At 45.5% G+C, this 16,515-nt stretch overlaps 1 protein-coding gene across 8 annotated transcripts in view; it reads right to left on the reverse strand.

Moving 5' to 3' along the window:
- The window catches only part of ANKS1A (ankyrin repeat and sterile alpha motif domain containing 1A), a 319,903-nt gene that overhangs the window by 145,249 nt on the left and 158,139 nt on the right, over positions 1 to 16,515 (reverse strand). For all 8 annotated transcript variants that reach the window (XM_073224983.1, XM_073224984.1, XM_073224982.1 and 5 more), the window contains 6 exons: positions 15,909 to 16,205; positions 15,063 to 15,138; positions 14,677 to 14,778; positions 14,500 to 14,601; positions 12,629 to 12,825; positions 9,369 to 9,461 (listed from right to left, as the gene is read on the reverse strand). In XM_073224983.1, coding sequence (XP_073081084.1) covers positions 9,369 to 9,461; positions 12,629 to 12,825; positions 14,500 to 14,601; positions 14,677 to 14,778; positions 15,063 to 15,138; positions 15,909 to 16,205 — 867 coding nt within the window. The remainder of the gene's footprint in view (positions 1 to 9,368; positions 9,462 to 12,628; positions 12,826 to 14,499; positions 14,602 to 14,676; positions 14,779 to 15,062; positions 15,139 to 15,908; positions 16,206 to 16,515) is intronic.

Raw genomic sequence — 16,515 nt, forward strand, 5'->3', positions numbered from 1 at the left:
TGTGATGTCTAATGAGAGTTCCCTGTGCATACCGAGATAACTTGTAAGGTGATTTTCCCTCTTGGTCCTGGCCCTTGCCAACTATGGGATTAAAATCTCACAAAATAGTAACTAATTCCTTTTCTTTGAGCCTTCCCAGGTTCTATCAATAAGTCCTGTATCATAGTGAATGTGGCAATACCTGATTTTGCAGAAAGCATTCTACTCTTAACTAAATTGTTCCTTAATCTTTTTATCCCTTTCTTCCACGACTGACAATAAATCAAAGCCAAAAAACCCATACGCTCGGCTACATGGAAAACACCATTTTTGCTGCAGAGAAAAGCTACTACCATTCACCACCTGTGACCAATGGAATGGCCAGTCGTCATGTGAGCAGCTTTCTGGGAAGCGATATCATAGCAGCTGTAACTTCCCATGAATGTTTAGCATATCCAAGCACAGAGAAGATCATGGTCAGTCCAATGCAGCTGGCAGCCCATTTGGTAGGGCAAAAACATCTAATTGGCATGTGTGTATGTGTGCACATGCCTGTGTATATGTTTAATTTTTTTAAGCCAGTTACGTGATCTGGTTATTACTCTGATAAGCAACCCTGGTGCCTGGTAAATTTAGCTTCTCTTAAAGGCTTCTATGGGTCACCTGACAATGATAAGCCTCAGGCACAGGGCATGAACACTAGGGCAGACTGCCTGCCAATTACAAAAGTCTAAACTTTGCTGAAGCCAGTGCCTCATAGGATATGTGGTTTACAGGATTAAAGCTTTGAGAGTATAACAGATGGTGAAGAATAGAAGAAAAAAAATTCTGCTTTCAGATTACAGCAATCTGCCTTGATCATTAAAAGGATAATGACCCAGACCATATCACTTCTATATTCATGTACTTATAATCACCACTAAGTAAGCAAAGCCACAGTTCTCAAAATCTTCCAAAGACTGGTTATGCTGGTCCAAATGACCCAGAATTCCAGGCTGTTCAATAATAAGTTCTAGAAGATGTATCTCAGAGTCACCCATCCAGAAGAATAATGAGATTCCTCCTCCTACCTCTCAACACTGTGTTAATGCCAACTTAGCATGCTTTAGAAAGCCTTGGAAGAACAGAAAGTGCTTGTTATTCAGTATTTCTTTAGGAGCCTTGCCCTTATACCTAGGCATAAAGAATTTTTACTCAGGTAACGACTAAGTTAAAGATGTGCCATAAGGCATTTACAGAGACCCAGCCCCAACTGAATATGCTCCATTTACTAGGTTTCTCCTTGTAAAAGGGAAATAATGGAACAGACTTCTGTATAAAAATGTGTAGGGATTTACTACATGCACTTGTATCTGCTAGCAATGCATTATTACCCTAGAGGCTGTAATTCTAGAGACCCCTTAGTTGAGACATGATAATAAGCGTTTTGTAATTAAGAGATGTAAGGAAATAAAGACAGAATTTGCACCATACACCGAAATTGTCCCCTATCTCCAACACTATCTTTTTACATGCTTAAGAGGGCTTGCTTGTATTTATACATTTTGTTAAACTAAACCATCCTCTGGTTCTATGTGCTTATATTAAATAGAAGAAACTGTCTCCCTGGGTGATCATGGCAATCTGTAAAAAAATTAACTCTGACTCCTAGGAATAAAGAATGAGATTTAACTGATTAGTTTGTGTTAGCTGACTTTAAAATTAAAAAACAATAGGGCACTGGAATGAGCTAAAAAATAACTATTGAAACTATGTAATATTTTGAATAAATACTCAATAAACATATTCTCTGAACAGCAGGAAGTATTAACAGTGTGCTGTGAAAATGAAAGTTCAAGGAAAATAGAATTTTCTTCGTATACCTAAGTGAGATTGAACTATTTGCTCTATGATGACGTTTCTTTTTTTAAAAGGTGGACTATTCTTTTCAAATAACCTTCTTTGATTTCCCCTACCCTGACAACTCTCACTTCTCTTCTAATTGACATTTTCCATGTATGTCAATTAGTATGACCCAATCTAGAGAACAGCCACTAGGGGCTCACAGTCTTCATTTGTATCAAAAGATGAAACAGGAAAAAATGGAAAAAGTGAGACTGTTAGCCCACTGGAGCCAGGAGAAAATATGCATGTTTTACCTTCCATGTGGCAAGGTAGATCAAAAACTGTCCAGTTCGCAAGAGAGTTCTATTGAAATTCTTTGCTTGCTATTTTTGAGTGAATTTGAAAGGTCTTAACCTAGATTACTGAAGGGTCCCTACCAGTAAGATGGCAAACTTCCGGCTTCTCTTCGGGGGTTCTCGGTTCCCGCCGACGCCACCTGAAGCCCAATCACCTCTCGCCCCCCCTCCCAATCCCAGCACCTAACCAACAGCTACCAGCCCCGTAGAAGTAACACCACAATCACCCCATGCCCCTTTCCTATATAACCCAGCACCTTTCCCTAATAAAGCGGAATTCTCCAGTGAATTGCTGCTGTGTGTCGCTCCTTTCCTTTCATTGGTGCCGAAACCCAGGAGACGGGACACCCCAACTGAGCCCTGTCTTCCCCCCGACACCAGCAGCAGCTTGCCCTCGTCCTCTTTTTCCGGCGCTGGCTCATCACACTCACCACTCCTCTCTGGCCTTTAGGTAAGTTTTCCCCCCAGAGTGGGCCACTCTTCCCCGAGCTATCGCAGTGCCATTGACCATGATCGTCCGGCAAGGCCCTGACGCTCGGGGACGAGGAGGGAACTCTCCCCGCCTCAGGCCTTCAGGGCTGCGGCGGACTCTCAGGCCCCTCCTCCAACAGCCATAAATCCCCGCCTCAGGCCTTCACGGCTGCGGCAGACCCTCAGGCCCCCCTCCAACAGCCATAAACGAGGTGACTCCTTTGCGGATGAGAACGCTCCCTTTTTCCCCCCTCCTCCTTCTGTTCCGTCCGCCGAAATCTGTTCTGTCTGCCGAAAATTCCTAGTGCTAGGTACCTCGTGACTCCGGCACTCTGCCTTCTTAGGGAAGTCTGGGTGACGACCCACACTTACTAAGAAATTCCGACTTGTATACGAGTTTCCGCAGACCACCAAGGATCATTGGGGACGACGCCCTTTGTCTCCTTGCGGTCTGCTTCCAGTCCGAGGATCTCCGTTCGTCTTCCCCTGTTTGTCTCCTTCTCTGTCCTTTATCCATGGGAGCCTCCTCATCCCTCCCTGAAAGTTCACCTCTTGAATGCCTGCTTAAGCATCTGGCTACCCTCTCCCTGATGCCTGATATAAAACCAAAACTTCTCCGTAAATATTGCTCCCAAGATTGGCCGACATACCCCCTAGACAATAACAACCAATGGCCTGCAGGAGGAACTCTTGATCCTAACATCACTTGCAATCTCTTTAACTACTGCCAGCGCCTGAAAAAATGGAAGGAGATTCCCTATATGGAAGCTTTCCGCCTCCTCCTCCCCCCACCCCCTCCCAAGTTCTCCTAGCCTGCAAGCCGCCGCCCCCGCAGAAGCCTCCCCTTCACTCCCTTCCCCTTCTTCTCCTACAACAGCCCTTCTCCCTTCCTCCCCCACCATCTCCTCCCCCATCTCACCCCCTCCACCTTCGTCCCCTGCAGATCAAGCCTGAGCCTTTCAGCCCCCCTTTAACTAGGTCCCAGGGGCCTCCTCCGTCTTTGCCCTCATCACCTGTTTCTCCCCTGTTAGGGACTGCCTTTGTCTTCTCACATGTTTGTAGGGAGAATGGGAAAGCACCTTCCCCCATGTCTGAATGCAGCATGGGAAAGCACAAGCTAGAGAACAACCAGTGCAGTCCTTGGAAGTTATCTGTCCACAAAAACATATCTTGTCCTCAAAGATGAGCCAAGACTCCTCACTCTGAAAATAGGGAGAGACCTTGAAGATGTGTAGAAACACCGCCCCTGCTTCTAGCTATGCCCTTCCCCCACTTGCCGATGTGGCAGGAATGGAGAACAAAGAACATTCTGTTTACACATTCCATAAGCAATTAACTGGAGCCCTGCTGTAGCTCAGTTAGTAGAGCATGGGACTCTTAACCTCAGAGTCATGAGTTCAAGCCCAACTAGAGTGGCAGAGGGAAGCAGCTGGGCTGTTGGCTGGCGACACGTGGGTCTGATTCTATCTTTCTTTATTTTCTTTGCCCCCCTTCCACACTTCAGGACCTGCTCGACTAGGTGCGGCTAGACCGTGTCACTCCCCCACAGACTGAGCCAGAACCCTTCAGTCCCCCTCAGACTTGGTCCCGAGGGCCTCCCAAAATTATCGCCCCCCTCCGGGAAGTAGCAGGATCCGAAGGCATCATGCGTGTTCACGTCCCTTTCTCCTTAGATTTAGCCCAACTAGAGAAACGCCTAGGTTCCTTTTCCACTGATCCCACGACATACATCAGGGAGTTTCAATGGACCCTCCAGTCTTACAGCCTCACACATCATGACATTTTCATGCTATTGGCCAATACTCCTCCCTGAAGAGCGTAGACGAGTTTGGGACTTTGCCCAAACGCACGCTACCGAAACCTACAGGACTGACCCCACCTATCCCCCTGGCCCCACTGCTGTCCCAGAACAAGAACCACACTGGGATTATAACACCGCTGTGGGTCTCCGCTCTTGAGATATTTTCGCCTCCTGCCTAATAGCAGGTCTGAAAAAGGCAGCTCATAAAGTAGCCAATTTTCAAAAGCTTCAAGACATAATTCAAAAGAGAGATGAAACCCCCTCCGAGTTCTTAGACAGACTCGCTCAAGCCCTATTACAGTATACCAGCCTGGACCCAGAAACACCTGAAGGAAGACATGTCCTTATGACATACTTCCTAGCTCAAAGCTACCCCGACATTAAAGCTAAACTCAAAAAGTTAGAACAGGGCCCCCCTACCCCACAGACTGAGATCCTAACAGTTGCCTTTAAAGTCTTCCATAACTGGGAGGAGGAGAAAGAACGCGGTAAACAAAAGGCTGATCAGACCCATTTCCAAATGTTGGCCCAGCTGATAAAAACACAACCTGGGCGCCCCTCTACAAACAAGCCCCCCCAAGGAACTTGTTTCAAGTGCAGAAAAGAGGGACATTGGTCAAGGGCATGCCCCTCCCCCAGATCTCCTACCACCCCATGCCCCAGATGCCACAAAAAGGACCACTGGGGGTCTGATTGCCCAACCACCCGAAGGGGAGGCTCGATGAACAACCCCCATCCTAAGCCCGCCGTAGTGGGGCTGGCAGAAGAAGATTGACAGGGCCCGGGGGCTTCTTGCCCGACCATTTCCATCACCAGACAGGAGCCCAGGGTTACTTTAACAGTAGACGGTCGCCCCATCTCCTTCCTCCTAGATACAGGAGCTACCTTCTCGGTCTTACGAGAATAGAGAATACCGGGGCCCTACCACGCCAGCCATTACTCCTATAGTTGGGGTAGGAGGTAAACAGATTTTCCCATTAAACCCCCCCCACCCCCTTTTTATGCACAATCCAAGACAATCCCATACCTTTCTCCCACTCCTTCCTGGTTATGCCCCAGTGTCCCATCCCTTTACTAGGACGGGACATCCTTTCTCTCCTCCACATTTCCATAACTATATCCACTCCCACAGCCCCCAGTACTCCCTTTCTGATGGCCCTCATAGCCAACGACCCCACCTCTACCCAATGAAAGCTCTGGTTCCGCCCTCATACACCCTGTAAATCCCAAAGCTTGGGACATTACAAGCCCCTCCGTGGCCCTATGTTCCCCTGCCTCTATCAAATTACGTGACCCCTCTCAGTATATCTGTCAGGCCCAATACCCCCTAACCACTTCAGCCCTCATAGGCCTCCAACCCATCATTCAAGATCTCTTAAACAAAAATTACCTCAGACCCACTCACTCCCCATTTAATACCCCTATATTAGCTGTTAAAAAAACCAACGGATCTTTCCGCCTTGTCCAAGACCTTCACCTCATCAACATGGCCGTTGTCCCTATCCATCCCTTAGTTCCAAATCCGTACACCCTTTAATCGCAGATCCCTGCCTTGGCCTCCCACTTCTCAGTCCTAGATCTCAAGGACACATTTTTCCTATCCCTCTGGACTCCTCCTCCCAAGATTTTTTCGCATTCACCTGGATGGACCCATACACAAGACATTCTGAACAACTCACTTAGACAGTTTTGCCACAAAGCTTCCGAGATAGTCCCCATATTTTTAGACAGGTCCTAGCTCAGGACCTCAAACAGTTTCATCATGATCACTCCAAGTCCACCTTATTACAATACATGGACAGTCTTCTACTCTGCAGTCCCTCGTGGGAACAGTCTCAACTTGACACTGCCTCCCTACTTAACCTTCTAGCTTCCAGACGTTACCAAGTATCCCCCGTCAAAGCTCAAATCTCTTCCCCTCCTGTCACTTACCTCAGATTCCTTCTATCTCAACAAAGAAAGTCCATTACCTTAGACAGAAAACGGCTCCTCTCTGACCTGCCCGTTCCCAAAACCAAGACAGAAATCCTTTCCTTTCTAGGCCTGGCTAAGTATTTTAGAGCGTGGATCCCTAACTTCTCCCTGTTGGCAAAACCCCTATACGACCTCAGCAAGGGCCCCCCTAAAGAACCATTATCCTCCTCACCCCGACACTCCTTCATTAAGTTCCGTCAAGCCCTTGTGGAAGCCCCAGCTCTCCATCTTCCTGATTTGTCGAAGCCCTTTTCATTATATATTCATGAGGAGTCCAGTCAAGCTCTAGGAGTCCTAGGCCAATATTATGGCCCATCCTTTGCCCCAGTAGCTTATCTCTCCAAGCAATTAGACCCCACAGTTTGGGGATGGGACCCCTGCCTACGAGCATTAGCCGCTAGACAGCTCTTGCAGAAGGAAGCTCATAAACTGACATTCAGGGCGCCCCTTACCATTCTGTCCCCACATCACCTAAAAGATCTCTTAACCTACAAAAGTTTACAGACTCTCCCTCCCTCCAGACTCCTGACCTTACTGTCCTCTTTCCTCCAAAATCCCATTCACCCTCTTTGCCATCCATACCTGAATCATGACTTTTTCCTCCTTTACTGCTCTCTCGCTTTTTTTCCTCATTCCTATTGTCTTCCCCACCACCCCAGCCTCCTTTGTATGGCGATTCAAAGTCAGACAGACTTACACACAGCATCAAACAAAAGTTACTGCCCTCATTGCCACATCAGACTGCCCTCTGAAAGGCTGCTCTGAGCCTTTATCCTCCACTTTCCTCCCTCCACCGAAGTGTTCACTAGCAGCTACCTTTATTCTCCCTACCTCTGCTTCCTCTATGACCAAAGACAAGCCTATTGCAAGCGATGGCAAGACACCTACGGGGGATGTCCCTACTGGTTTTGCACCATTCACTACATGGGTGACTTCCAGTACCCACAGTATTACTCCTCCAACCATTTCATGAAATATCCCAATGGCTCATTCTCCTTGTCAATCCCAGATCCCTGGGACTCTCGATGGGCTGCCGGAGTCACAGCCTCATTTTACTACGGGGGGGTCCTCGACCCCCCACGGTACCCTTTATATCTCTCGAGAGTATGTTCCCTCTCGCTCCCAGATCTCTCAAGTTGCATCAGATATCAGACATTCCGAAAAAGTCATTATCCAAACTCTTGACGGCGCCTCTTCATCTTCTTATTCCTCCTACTCTTGGTTACAGCTCATTCAAGACACCACCATCTTTCTCAACTACACCCTCAACACCGCCAATTGTTTCTTGTGCGCATCACTACAGCGCCCACTGCTGGCCGCCGTGCCCCTTAATATTTCCAACTACTCCTTCCATGCAGAAGGACAACCCCTCCACCCCCTGGCAGACATACCCCTATGGGAACCAGAATACGCAGATAATCTCACCATCCACCACTGTGTAGGCCCAACTCCACCCCCCTCCAGCGCACTTCACTGCCTCTCTATCTACACCCCTACCTCCAGCTCTAAGACTTTTACACAACCGGGACACTTCTTTTGGTGTAATGGCAGTCTTTTCAACTCACTGCCTCTCAACTCCAATACACCCTGCATTCTCGTCACCCTAATCCCACAGCTTACACTTTACATCATGGCAGAATTTCTTGAGCTCCAACCTCCCTTGCCCTCACGCACAAAAAGGGCTGCTTTCCTTCCCATCATGGTCGGTATCTCTTTGATCACCTCAGCCATTGGGGCAGGGTTTTCAGGAGGAGCCTTGGGTCACTCTCTATGGGCAGTTAGAGATCTCGAAGCCAAACTTGAGGGAGCCCTGACATCCACTGCCGATTCCCTAGCCTCTCTCCAAAGACAGGTCACTTCACTAGCTAAAGTCACCCTTCAAAACCGGCAGGCCCTAGATCTGCTTACAGCTGAGAAGGGTGGCACCTGCGTCTTCCTCCGAGAAGAGTGCTGCTATTACATCAACGAATCCGGCATTGTAGAAACTGACATCACCAAACTCACTGACCTTGCCTCCAGTCTCCACTCTGCTTCCAATTCCAACCCATTCTCTTCAATACTAACAAACCCCCTCCTTACCTAGGTCTGGCCCATTGCAGGCCCTATAATAGTCATTCTTCTCGCCTGTCTCTTCTTACCCTGTATAATAAAGTTCATCAAATCCCAAGTCGGAAAAATCTCTAATCAAGCTTTCAACCAGCTTTTACTCAGGAACTACCAGCTTCTGGCCACAGAAGATCCCTCACCCTCATGTGACCTCCTCACCACATGCTGAGATAGACCCCTCTCTCCGCTGGAAACTGTTCCTGGAAACAATGGCCGCAGACGCCTGGCTCCTGATACCCATATCCTCTCGGCACCATTAGAATCAACAGGTCCTCGACCTATGGTTACAGGGAACCTTCATTGATTTCCAACCTGAGGAAGTCCACATCTACTCATCCTTACTGTGAAGAGTCCTATCAACCCTTTCCTCCCAATCCTCAAGCCCTCACTCCCTTCTCCGCCCCTGTTCAGCAGGAAGCAGTCAGAGAGAAAGCAACATCCACAACCCCATAGAGGAGAAAGGGGGGAATGAAGGGTCCCCACCAGTAAGATGGCAAACTTCCGGCTTCTCTTCGGGGTTCTTGGTTCCCGCCGACGCCACCTGAAGCCCAATCACCTCTCGCCCCCCTCCCAATCCCAGCACCTAACCACCAGCCACCAGCCTCGTAGAAGTAACACCACAATCACCCCATGCCCCCTTCCTATATAACCCAGCACCTTTCCCTAATAAAGCGGAATTCTCCGGTGAATTGCTGCTGTGTGTCGCTCCTTTCCTTTCAATTATGGATATACACAAGTTTACTAATTCAAAGAGGTGATAAGAAAATGAGAAACAAAGTTTTCTTCAAGCAAGCATTGATGCACTTTCCAAAAAACTGTATTTCAGTGGTGATGGAAATAAATCCTTAAACCTCTACCTCAGAAGCTGTCAAGGGAATATACTTCGTATCTATGTGGTCTTCCTCCTCTTCATCAGGTGGTGGCTTTGCTGGAGGCGGGGGACGTTCCCTCTGTAGAAAAGACAAAGAAAGTATTTCACTATCTCTTTTTTCAAGTATCAAATCTTTTTGTTTATTCTTGTCTCAGCCTTTGGAAGTGAGAAAGAATAATATAAGGAACTCCTTTCAGAGACTACTGAAGAGATGGAGAACCCTACTCTCTCTCTCTTTCACACACACACACACATTCAATTAGCATGCTCTTTGTTTTTTGATGCTCACAGCAGAGATTATAAACACCCCTTTCATATCTAGATTAGTGAGAAACATTAGCACTGAAAGCACATAACTGCCTTGTCAGAAAATGTCCTTCACAGAACTGATACATAAAACTCAAGCCTAGGAAAACCAGTGGCTCAACTTTCAGTCTACACTAAAAAGAAACAGTAAATCACAAAAATGGACTTGTCAAAAGAGTTCTAACAAAGTTATTAAGGAAGTATTGAGGAAAGTAATCAAGGACCAAAACAACAAATCATGCTCAAACTTTAATGCTGTCCCCATTTATTAGCAAAAGCTCAGAACTGGTGTATTATCCTTGGGTCACCTCCTTCAACGATTACTATTATGTATCATTAGCATATGAAACCCCTATTTTGTGTCAGCCCATTTTAAAAAGGAGTATTTGTCAGTTATTTGCCCTAGAGCAGGGATTGACAGGCTTTTTTTTTTTAAGGGCCATAGGCTTTGCAATCAACTCTGCCACCTCTTAACAAAAGAAGCTCTAGAGAATATGTAAATGATGTGACAGTATCCCAGTAAAACTTTATTCACCAAAACAGGCAGCTGTTTGTGGGTTATAATTTACCAATCCCTGCTCTACAGCAAGAAACTCAGTGAAGAGGGGACTAGTGAGATCCTGGTAGACAGTTTCAGGAATACACAAAATGATCTTTAGTGAAAAAAAGCTGAATCCAAAGGTCTATTTATGCTTGATAATCAATATTTCAACAGAGTGGGAACCTAAAACAGGAGTTGGTTTACAGGCTCTTGCCTGGCTGGTAGGTTAGGTCACTGTGTGGCTAGAACAGGAGTATTTTTAAAAGTCAGGGGAGATGTGAATGTTGCATTATGGAAAGCCTCAGAGAAATCTGTGGAAACGTTTCTCGTGTTTAGTCAGCTAGCACTGGGCATTCATGCTCTCTGTTAGAACATACTTCACTATTCGGTGTTGTATCTTGATAAATCATTATTCCCACATTCCCTGGAACCAGATGGATGCCTACTGGCAAAAAATTCCAAACAGGTCCATATGTTCAAGTCAAATAAAGCTATTTAGGTCAGATTTCCCACTATGTCCCACTTTCCCCACCCTTCTTTACACCAGAAATGCAGAGACAAGCATGGTCCCAGGGCCACATTGTAAGGAAAGGAATAGCAAACGGAATAGGCTCATTCATGATCTACACCAGTTATCCAACCTGGGGACACAGTAACTGAGGAAAAACAAATGAAACACAACAACAAACAGGACCCATCCTGGAAGCCTTCCCAAAGCTAATGGAGCCTAGAATAAACAACATGAAAGCCTTTTGTGGAAGAAGTGATCACTAGGGACACTGGAAAAAAAGAGAAGCATGAACCTCTTTTTTCTAACATGAAAACTCTGACCAAGGGCCTCGAAGTACAGAGCTGATTTACATATATCATATATTGTGTTTACAAGATGTAGAATAGTTCTTCAGCCACAGTTACTTACCAAGGATCAGGAAAGCAGCAGAGCCACAACACACTCAAGTACAAATGCAAAACACGCACCCCAGGATGCATCAGTTTCTATGTGACAGGACCATAGGAGGCTAGATTCCCAGAGTGAGATGGAACAAAGAGGCTGTGTAAACAGCGGCTAAGCCCCGCCGAAACTGGGTTTACTCAAAGCTTACTACAGTAACCCTGTCTTCTTACAAAGCCTCCAGCTCCCTCTAATGGGCATCACCTGTAAGTACCACTAAAAGCCATCTTCCTCCACTGGTGAATTGGCCTAATTCATTTGTACCTAGCAGTGAAAGAAGTGAAAAAAACTAGCTCTGTCTAAAGAAGCCTGATGTATGCACATGCTTTCATCACCCGCAAGGAGTTTTATCACAGGCCTTGATAATACCCACTCTGGTGGGCTCCAACAAGCTGGGAGGCCCTTTCAAAATCCATATTGAAACGATGGGACTATTCCAGGGCAGAGCAAGGAGCCTAACACAAAAGAACACCAAGAAACATTAGGCCATTCCCAGGGCACACCTGAAATCCCAAGGATTCCCTAGCAGCCAACGGATCATCAAAACGTCTTAAGTCAGATTCAGACCAAAAGTCAAGGCCAGCCTCTGCAACAGGAAGAAATAATATACACCTGAAAATATGCCTCAAGGTAGAATTATCATGGGATCCTGATAGAGCAACAGCCAATTTCATAAAAGTAATAGTATTCGAAACCTAAAATTATTGTGCCTGGCAATGAAGGAAGGTCACTGACCATGGATTCAGGTCTAGGTTCACAGAAAAACCTGGGGGAGAAAAAGGGAGTAAGGAGTGTTAGGGACACTGTACAAGACTGGAAGTAGAAGCAAGTCCTAGAGAAAGCAGCAGGAAGATGAGAAGGTAGACCTTGAGAAGGAAAAATTCAGGGTTGTTCTTATCCCATTATTCCAATAGCTAGAGGGGTAATAATTGGGAAAAATAGGAATGCCACATACATATGATACCTGACTGAGCCTTCCTACCACCTGGCTGAACAGAGAAGTTGTCCCAAAACAGTAACTCAGAGTAAATGGAAGATGAGAATGTCTTCAGGGTGGACAGGAACTTACTTCAATGAGCACTTTTACTGTTGGAACTACTCTCCAGAGAGAAAAACAAACAATATATAAAAAAGACCCCAAAGATAGAAGCAGCACTACATTTAAATAGAAATAAAATACTTTAATTTGCTCTAAGGCCAAAAACTAACAGAAAGATACAAATAGGTTATACTGAAATTGGAAAAACTGAAATTCTACCTCAATGTAATCTGTATAGTTTTAAACACTGAGCAAGTGGGAGATGTGGCAGAGAGAGAGCAGGGGGAGCAGGATCCAGGCTTCTGAAAAGTGAGCTGGCACTAGCAGTCACACTCTCCCCAGTGCCCCCCCTTGAAGCACAGTCTGACAACATGCTCCAAAGGCTGTTGAGGGCCCCAGGTCACATACAGGCCTCACTCCAGCAGCTTTCACTCCTGTTGCCTCGGCCTCCTTGTTCATAGAGTCTCGGTCCGAGGATTGCCCACTGGCAGTGCTGTCCAACGAATGGCAGGAGACAGCACTGTACAGTGTCTCATAGACACCCTCCTCTTCAGCATTTGTGTCAAAATCGATGACCAGTTCAGTCACTGTTTTCTCCACATCACCTGAGGAGGAGGTTAGAGGGCAATGCAGTCAACGAAAGGAGAGCATGACCTCGGATTTCCAACCACTGCAATAACCCAAAGCCCCTTCAGCAACCTGAACTTGACAAACACTAGCCCAGAGCAAGAAAATAAATGACTGCTTTGCTCTACAGACAGGAACAAATACAGCTGACTTGAACAACAGAGATTTGAACTGTGAGGATCCACTTTCCCAATATACTGGGAAATTTTTTGAGATCTGTGACAATTTGAAAAAGTATTCTTTTCTCCAGCTTACTTTATTTTAAGAATACAGTATATAATACATATAACATGCAAAATACATGTTAATCAACTGTTTATGTTATTGGTAAGGCTTCTAGTCAACAGTATGCTATTAGTTAAGTTTTAGAGGAGCCAGAAGCTATACACAGATTTTCACCTGCACAGGGGATCAGCACCCTTAACCCCAGTGAGGTTCAATGGTGAACTGTACAGAGAGTTTTAGCTGCTCTTTGTACCCTGAGTTTTAAAGAGATTTTTCTCTAATTGAATTGTAAAACCCTTGACATCTATAAGGGATATCTCCCAAGACCTTTATGAATTCCCAAATACCCTGATACCATGATAGCATAAATTTAAGCCACAAAATGTAGCAAAGTTTAACTGAAAAACTTAAGTAATCCTTTAAATTCTTAGTAAGAACCTCCATGTCCTACACAAAATAGAGGATGGTGCAGCCTTTCTGAGATGGAGGCACTATGTAGCTGGTAGGTTCACTCGCTAAACAACTGTGAGCTTCAGAGTACCTGGGATCCAAATTTGACTCTACAAAATTACCAACTGTTACAGACCAGGGATCTCTGGATCTCTTGCAGATAGTCAAAACTGTAACTGTAAAATCCTTGAAAGCTGAGAGTTCAGTGAACTACTAATCCTATTACTTGTATATTATGAGATTAAGAAAAAAAGTGCAAGTGGTGGGGGGTGGGGTAGGGGAGATAAGGACTCCACAGTAAAGACAAGCTGAGCACCCTTTAACCTAACACCTCTGCTCTCCTCTGAAAAATCTCTTTCCCTTTTTAGTACCTGACTTTGTTCCGTTTCTCTGGCCTGCCATATTTTGATTTGTATCTGGTGGAAGGTGTCAGTCAATATTTTGTTTCTCAGATCCAAAATGCTGCTCAATAAATCTGAAAAGGTGGATCCTGGCTAATTACTGAGAGGCTGGACTGCTTAAGCTAGCACCCAGGCCACATTTGTTGATCAAATGATGTTTTACCAAAATCTGCCATATACAACTCTACCAAACAGATGACACTCATTAAATATTTACTGTGGGCCAGCTATGCTCAAAGCACTATAGTGTGTGTTAGAAAAAGAAGCTTTCATTGAGATTTGAATTCCTCATGAGATCATGCTGCCTACCTCACATCTCGGAATAGATCTCATAAAGCCAACTGAAAAAGCAGAGAATAAACTAGGAAAGAAGATGTCCATAGTCAAAGGCCTAGGCTATGTTCAATAGAACTTCATATAGTAATTAGAAAAAATGAATTTGATTATGAACTTATTAGGTCCTCCCAACGCCCTTGAAATTATTATTTAAATTAATATTTTCCATTCTGTCAAAGAACATACAACTCTTTTCAAGCTGAGGGCCCCTTAACTAGCAGAGAAGAGCCCCCTACTTACCCTGAGACTTCTGGGATATGGAGTCCATATTGGAGATGAGTGGTGGCTGGGGTGTGGGGGGTTTATCTACCTCTTTTCCGCTTCTTTTTCCAGTCATGTGATCTGCATGGACAGACAAAGAAAGCTGCACCAAATACAAAGGCCTTGGTTTGCCCCAGCAGGGGGATGAACTGATACCTTCAATGAGTGCTGCTATCTGCTGGCTTTTTTGAGAAGGCAGTTCCCGGACAGTGTCTAGGGCAGTCAGTCCACGGTTATCTTTGATGTTGACATCAATTCCTAGAAAGGCACACCAGGTGGACAAGGGGAATGAGCATTTTCAAGTCAGCCTCAAGAGGGTCAAATTCCAAGACTCCCAAATGCTCCCAGCAGCATAACCAACATTTTTCATCCAAAGCATTTAATCAGCTATTTAAGAATAATCCATATACTTGCAATCAACCAGTGAAAATATACATACACTGGATTCAAATGCAGCCAACAAAAATATCCCTCTGGGGAGGCTAGGGGGACAATCCCAACCCTGGAATGCTGTGTAGACAAGAGCGCTGCCAACCTCTCACCTGCAGCCAGCAGGATTTGAACCACATCAGTCTTGCCAAACAAAGCAGCCTCATGCAAAGCACTGCCCTTCTCCGTCTGGAAAGCAAACGAGAGCGCAGAGCACGATGTCATCAAAACAGTGACCAGGTTTGGCGTGGCTTCACACGGCAAATGGGACATAGACAAGAAAGGACGGGAAAATAAACCACACAAAGTCCTCTCTCATTCTCTTTCCCACTTTTCTCATCTGGATTCCAAAACCACTATAGTGGCCTGTACATTAAGGGTATTTGATATGCCGCCAGCAGGCCACACATGCACAGTTACTCTTGGGGTCACCTATTGGTCAAACGCTTTAAAACTCCATCTTCTTGGGTGGAAGGAATACTAAGAAGAAATGGCCTTGCTTTTTCCCTGAGAAAAAAAACACCTAAACTTCAAATGTGGTTTAGTCAATGCAAAGCTTTAGGAATGGACATTCATCTGAACGCATAAAGTGTTAAAGCAAAATGTTAAGCCTCCTGTTGGCAATATCAAGTTGATGGGACTTTGGAGGTGCTAAATGGTGGCAGTGGGAACACATGTACAGGAAGATAACGAAACTTTTCTAATTTCAGGAGATAGTCCACAAGCACATCTTTTCAGGATTTAATGATGATATATTACTCTGAAAAGAAACAAAAAAATAGCAGACTAGAGGAGTTTGTCTCTAAAATTTCACATTAAAATGTGTCAATGAATGAAAGCATCTGACATGTGATGTGAAATGTGCTAAGTAAGAACACAGCCCAGCAGTATGGTACTACTTGTGCCTTTTCCAAAATGACTAAATCCCTTGAGCCTGGGAGGTATATCCATCCCCCTACCTGGTAGTTGCTATCCATGCCTGCGTCCAGGAGCACCTGGACCACAGCTTTGTGGCCATTCCTTGCTGCCAGGTGCAGAGGGGTGTGCTTCTTAGTGTTGCAGCTCAAGAGGTTGGGGTGTGCATTTAGGAGCATCTTCACCACCTCCAGTCTCCCATACAATGCAGCCAGGTCCAGAGGTGTCTCAAATTTGTTGTTGCGCATAGTGGGGTCTGTTAGCTCCTCTAAGAGGACCTTCACCACCTCCATGTGACCATACTGCGCTGCACAATGGAGGGCCGTCTCGTTGTCATTGTTCTGAAGAGTTAACAAGCACATCACATCAGAAGGGTGCCTGGCAGACTGGTACATGCCTGGGATAATCACATGTAAAACCACTGAAATTTAAATGAAAAAAAATAGCAGCAATACTCGGAGACTAACAGAGGTAAGTCAAAATCCAGACACACTCCCCCACAAACAAGCCCAACTGCTACAATCCGCCACATCTTGCCCCAGTGACTGCAAAAGGGAAGCAGTCCTCTCCTCAACATTTGGCTTGCAGTCTCCTGTGTGCCACCAAGGAAGTGTCTCCAAATTGCAGAGAGTGAACTAGGGAATGTGGCAG

The sequence above is a fragment of the Manis javanica genome, chromosome 16, assembly GCF_040802235.1.
Source record: "Manis javanica isolate MJ-LG chromosome 16, MJ_LKY, whole genome shotgun sequence".
NCBI lineage: Eukaryota > Metazoa > Chordata > Mammalia > Pholidota > Manidae > Manis > Manis javanica.